Genomic DNA, 5042 nt, shown 5'->3' on the forward strand with positions numbered 1-5042 from the left:
ACTACGCCACGACGCCCGAGACGACGGCGCCCGTCTACCAGAACGTCGACAACGTCTACTCCAACCACCGCCAGTACTCGAGCTACATGGCGGCGAGTCCGGCGTACGTCGATGTCTGCGACTCGCTCCGCGTCAGCTGGGACATTGCGACGGTCGTGCCGATCGTGAGCACCAAGTGCTTTCCGCAATCGTGCGTCCTCGCGCAGCTCTCGCAGTGCATGGACATTCCCGAGCCGACGTACACGGCGATCGGGTACGACTATGTCGCGCAGCCCTCCGACGGCTACAGCGGATACCGCCCGTCCAGCTACCAGCGCCCGTCCAGCTACGCCACGTACAACCAGTACTCGCGGGCGACCTTGGGCTTGGAAGGCTCGTCGTTGGCACTGCTCTCTGCGATCGGCTTTGTCGCCGGCATCGTTGTCGTCGCGGTCGCCCAAGTGGTGCTCAAGGCCCGCAACGCGCGCGACGATGCGAAGGGGTACCGCCTTGTCTAAGCAAATGCGTGAGACCCTCTATCAGTAACTCTATCATGAATGGTCAAATTGTCTATGCATAACTCGTACGCGGAACTTTGAATCCATTGGATCAGAAACGGTTATGGTACCTTACCCGCGGCCACAAGCATAGGTCGAGTACAGAAGAGCAGGACGAGCCTCCGCGCCGCCGCCTGCGCAGCCACGGCCCGGCGAGTGAATGAAGAATGAGAAATTGCCAGTCCCTGGTATCGAAGTGTTTGCAATAACGAAGATAACGCGAAATACGTTCATATATGTATGGTTCAAGGTATGATGTTGACGAATCACCCTGACCCTCGTCAGGTCCTCGAATTGGCCACCACATTTGAAATCTCGTCTAGTGTCCTACTATAGTGTCGTCGTTGTTGAAATGCGTCTTACGAATTTTATGGATTAACTATCCAAGTGTAGTGCAAGGTGGTACTCTGCGTTCAGACAGACGGTCAAGGAGCTGCAGTTAGGCTCAAGCACGATCATGTAGCTTGAACGATTGATAAGTAGAAAGTGTCGCGGGTTCGACCCATGGCAATGTGCGCTGGCGGCCATCGACGAATGCCTGGTGTACGTGGCGACCGCCGCGCCGCCTTTTCTGAAACCGCGCTGCCTATGTGGCCGTCCGTTTCACTCTGGTTAGCATGTCCTTTCTACGGTGCATCGCCATGGCCATGTGCTGGCTGCTGGCCCTCCTCGCTACCACATCAGCGCAGAATGCTCCGACTCAAGCCAACGAGTTCATTGTACGCTGTCAGAGCTATCTGTGTGGTCTTGTTATGACGGTTGCGCTCTATAGTATGGCAAGGTGCGGACCGATGGCATCGAGTATGCCTCCTTTGACGGTGCGTGCTTTGTGTCAACGGTCTCGAATTCAAAGGTGTGCCTCGATCTAGTGCGCCCCGGCACAGCGCAGGTCGTGCTGACGTTTGCGCGCAGTGACCTCCACGGTCGCGTGCCCCCCGTGCTCTTGCTCAAGCACGGTGGTCTCCCGACAACCACGGATTACGACGTTCGCTTCAATGGCACGTCCGAGTCGTACTGGCTCACGCAGACGATCCCCGACCTTCGGGTACGTCCACACATACGATGGAAATATGTTTACATTCGAGGTAGCTCGGTCGCTATTTTATTGCTGTCTGGGGGGGCGCCCTTGAGAGCTCGATCATGGACTTTGGCATCGGGCCGACTATCAATGTATGGTACCACATGGTTCTGCAATTCCAAGGGTGTCTCGACACGACCCACCTCGGTACGAGAGCCTAGCTCTTTGGCAGATACTATGTACCAAGTTGTTTAGGGTCCGAGTGCGCCTATTTTGCGTGGCCCCTCGTGGCGTTTGCGCCAGAGGAGACAAGCACTGTCGTCAACGCCGCGCAAGCTGCGAGCAGTGCCATGCCAAGTGCCTCTGGGTGCTTTGACCCGAATCAGTTTATCGCGTTGTATGCTCTCGCACTCTCGCCCGAGGCATCGTTCGCCATTGACGTACGATCGAAACCAGCTGTTTTGGAACATATGCGTTGACATAGATATCACTCTCCAAGGCCCCGGGGACTCCCCAGTCATTCTTCTACGCACTCTACCACGACCGTGCCAACCCGTTGGACGCGTCCACGGCTGCATTTATGAGCGGCCAAGGCGCCCTCGGACGCCGCACCTACCGCATGAACGTTCTCTCGCCCCCCGAAGGGTTGAACCATCACTAAAAACTGGTATGTCATCAACGTGATAGGGTGTGGTACCTATTACTTTACCTCGACACCCCCGACATGACACTGTGCTCCAACTCTCGGGGCACCAAGTTCAACGTCACGTACACAGTCCAGGTATCGCTTATGCAAGGACAGGCCTTCGACAACATACCATTTCGTGAGAAGGGCTGTAGTGCTTCCTTGACGACAGTGAACGACTGCAACACTGACTGGATCCAGCTCGACGAAATCATTTTCAACCCTACGCGGTCCCTCAGCGTTGTCGACCGATGGTACATGGCAAGCAACCCTATGGTCAACGTGTCAGTCACGACGTCGACCTACGGCTTGGTACGCGCACGCACTCCTGACGCACCTTCGAAATAGTGTATATCTAGGGCTACACCATGCAACTCATACCTGATATGGCGGGAACGAACCTCGGTTTTCACGTGATTGTGCCGGCAGCCTTCCCCGTCGCGTCGCTTGTCATGCTCATCGGCATCGACGAGTACCCGTCCGAGGCGCGCTACGCCTATCGCTTGGATGGCGCGCGAGCAGCTGTGACAAGCGGGGTGTCATCGAGTGTCAGCAGCGCGTTCACGAGCCAGAGCACTCTAGTACAAGATGAGGTAGCGGCAGTCCATTTGAATGGATCGGCTGTCACGCTCTCGTGGCCGCCCCTGCGCTTCCCACCTATCGGAACGTGGTACATTGCGGTCCAAACCACACAGTCAACGTACGGAGAAGAACTGATTTACTGGTGGTAGAAGTCTATGCCTAGATCGTGGATACAAGGTCTCGTGATCCAAGCCCAAGGCTGCAGTGACAATATGTGCGGGGACTCTGGCTATTGCGTGGCCAAGGCGACGTACCAGGGCCTCGCGTACTCGCGCTGTGTCTGCGAGTACGGTCATGCTGGGCCGTTCTGCGATCAAGTTGTCATCATTGAAGAGCAGTGGCACGGCTGGTTCCTCGTCATCACCAACGTTGCCATCGTCCCGACGACCGTTGCTGCGATTCGGCGCCACCTTCACGGTACACTGCGTATAAGAATTGTAGCCTGGGTGAGAACTGTGTGCTGTAGTGGAAGCGGTGCTGTTCGGGTCACTTGGTATCGCGTCCAGTCTGTACCACGCGTGCGACCTCAACTGGTTTTGCGCCCTGCCCTTTTCAACGTTAATGGTACACTCCCAACTCTTTAGCGTTTGGCATCAAAGTGCCGCGTAGAGCCTCGACTTTGGCCTCTCGTTCAACAGCATTTTACTGTGCGTCTTTCACCTCTCTGGCGTGAGCTCCCGCGCCAAGGTCTATTTGTATCCTAGCTTCCCAAGCTCATGAGTAATCGTTCTGCTTAGGCAATGGCGCAAGTGGTCGGTATTGTCATGCTAATTGTCCTCCTCGCCATCAACCCCACCGCGTCCATCAACCTCGTATTTGTCGGCTGCCTTGGTGCTGGTCAGCTCCTTGTCGCGTGGACGGGCTATGTACGTTCGAAAATTTGTACATTCATGGCTCATCCACGACAACTCTAGTTTGTAATTGCAGCCTACCGAACGCGCTGGCGCGTCTCGTTCTACACGTAAGAACAAGCTGCATGCGAAATCTCAAATCTTGCACAGAATCGGCAAGCTCTTTGTCTTCCACAGCGACAACTTTAATCTCAAGATGGTCGGTCTCGGACTCATTCTCTGGCTCGGCGCATTGCTCTGCTGGTTCTTCAATTCATCGCCGTCCTACTGGCTGGTACATCGACCATAACATCTGGGTCGCATTGACTCTAGTACGTAGCTTCACTCGCTCTGGCATCTATTTGCCATGTCGGCGGCCGGTGCCTTTATCGTCGCCAAACGGGCCGATACATATCGCATCATTGACAGCAACGGCGCCGACCTTTTGCGCGCGCTGCCGGAAGCCAAGTCGTCGATGCGCAACGTGCTGGTCGCACCATTGCCCACAGTACAATTCGAGTCGCTCAAGGAAACCAGCGGGTCTTCTGTCGTCGTCGTTGACCCGTAGCGTACCATCTTTATAAAAACTCTTTCGTCATCAAAGGGGCTTCTGAACTGCAAGCATTTAGCTCAGGAAGTGGCTGTAGCGACGATGGGACCTTGGGCAATATCAATGGTCCTGGCACGAGTCGATTCACACATCAAGCACCCATGTTGACAAGAGGAGGTCCTATCTCCTTCTACTAGTAGATTACTATCATATGGGATTCAGGGACTTCAAATCTTTTTAGACTTTAGAAGAAAGCGTCTTGGTCTACCGTCAGGAACGTTTGGATGCATAGACAAATTAACCATTCATGATAGAGTTACTGATAGAGGGGCTCACGCAATTGCTTAGACAAGGCGGTACCCCTTCGCATCGTCGCGCACGTTGCGGGCCTGAAGCACCACTTGGGCGACCGCGACGACAACAATGCCGGCGACAAAGCCCAGCGAAGACAACAACGCCAACCACGACCAGACCAACCAAAAGAGCGCCCGCGAGTACTGGTTGTACGTGGCGTAGCTGGACGGGCGCTGGTAGCTGGACGGGCGGTACCCGCTGTAGCCGTCGGAGGGCTGCGCGACATAGTCGTACCCGATCGCCGTGTACGTCGGCTCGGGAATGTCCATGCACTGCGAGAGCTGCGCGAGGACGCACGACTGCGGAAAGCACTTGGTGCTCACGATCGGCACGACCGTCGCAATGTCCCAGCTGACGCGGAGCGAGTCGCACACATCGACATACGCCGGACTCGCCGCCATGTAGCTCGAGTACTGGCGGTGGTTGGAGTAGACGTTGTCGACGTTCTGGTAGACGGGCGCCGTCGTCTCGGGCGTCGTGGCGTAGT

The 5042-nt window shown here is 55.8% G+C and overlaps 3 protein-coding genes across 3 annotated transcripts in view; 2 read left to right on the top strand and 1 right to left on the bottom strand.

The window, feature by feature from the left end:
* SDRG_00259 (hypothetical protein) overlaps positions 1–542 on the top strand; it is a 2983-nt gene extending 2441 nt beyond the window's left edge. Inside the window, exon 2 of the mRNA XM_008605727.1 lies at positions 21–542. Coding sequence (XP_008603949.1) covers positions 21–497 — 477 coding nt within the window. The 3' untranslated portion in view covers positions 498–542. The remainder of the gene's footprint in view (positions 1–20) is intronic.
* A 617-nt stretch (positions 543–1159) lies between these two features.
* Positions 1160–4254, top strand: SDRG_00260 (hypothetical protein). Its single transcript, XM_008605728.1, has 16 exons — positions 1160–1255; positions 1309–1354; positions 1406–1581; positions 1626–1761; positions 1810–1994; positions 2039–2199; positions 2242–2335; positions 2387–2551; positions 2599–2939; positions 2985–3238; positions 3288–3385; positions 3431–3508; positions 3559–3687; positions 3736–3782; positions 3823–3946; positions 3992–4254. The coding sequence occupies exons 1-16, from the start codon at positions 1178–1180 to the stop codon at positions 4217–4219; spliced, it is 2340 nt and encodes a 779-aa protein (XP_008603950.1). The 5' UTR covers positions 1160–1177; the 3' UTR covers positions 4220–4254.
* Positions 4255–4367: 113 nt separating this feature from the next.
* The window catches only part of SDRG_00261 (hypothetical protein), a gene marked incomplete at its 5' end in the record, with an annotated part of 3670 nt that continues 2995 nt past the window's right edge, over positions 4368–5042 (bottom strand). The window contains one exon of the mRNA XM_008605729.1: positions 4368–5022. Coding sequence (XP_008603951.1) covers positions 4546–5022 — 477 coding nt within the window. The 3' untranslated portion in view covers positions 4368–4545. The remainder of the gene's footprint in view (positions 5023–5042) is intronic.

This window comes from Saprolegnia diclina (assembly GCF_000281045.1).
Source record: "Saprolegnia diclina VS20 unplaced genomic scaffold supercont1.1, whole genome shotgun sequence".
In the NCBI taxonomy this organism is placed as follows: Eukaryota; Oomycota; class Saprolegniomycetes; order Saprolegniales; family Saprolegniaceae; genus Saprolegnia; species Saprolegnia diclina.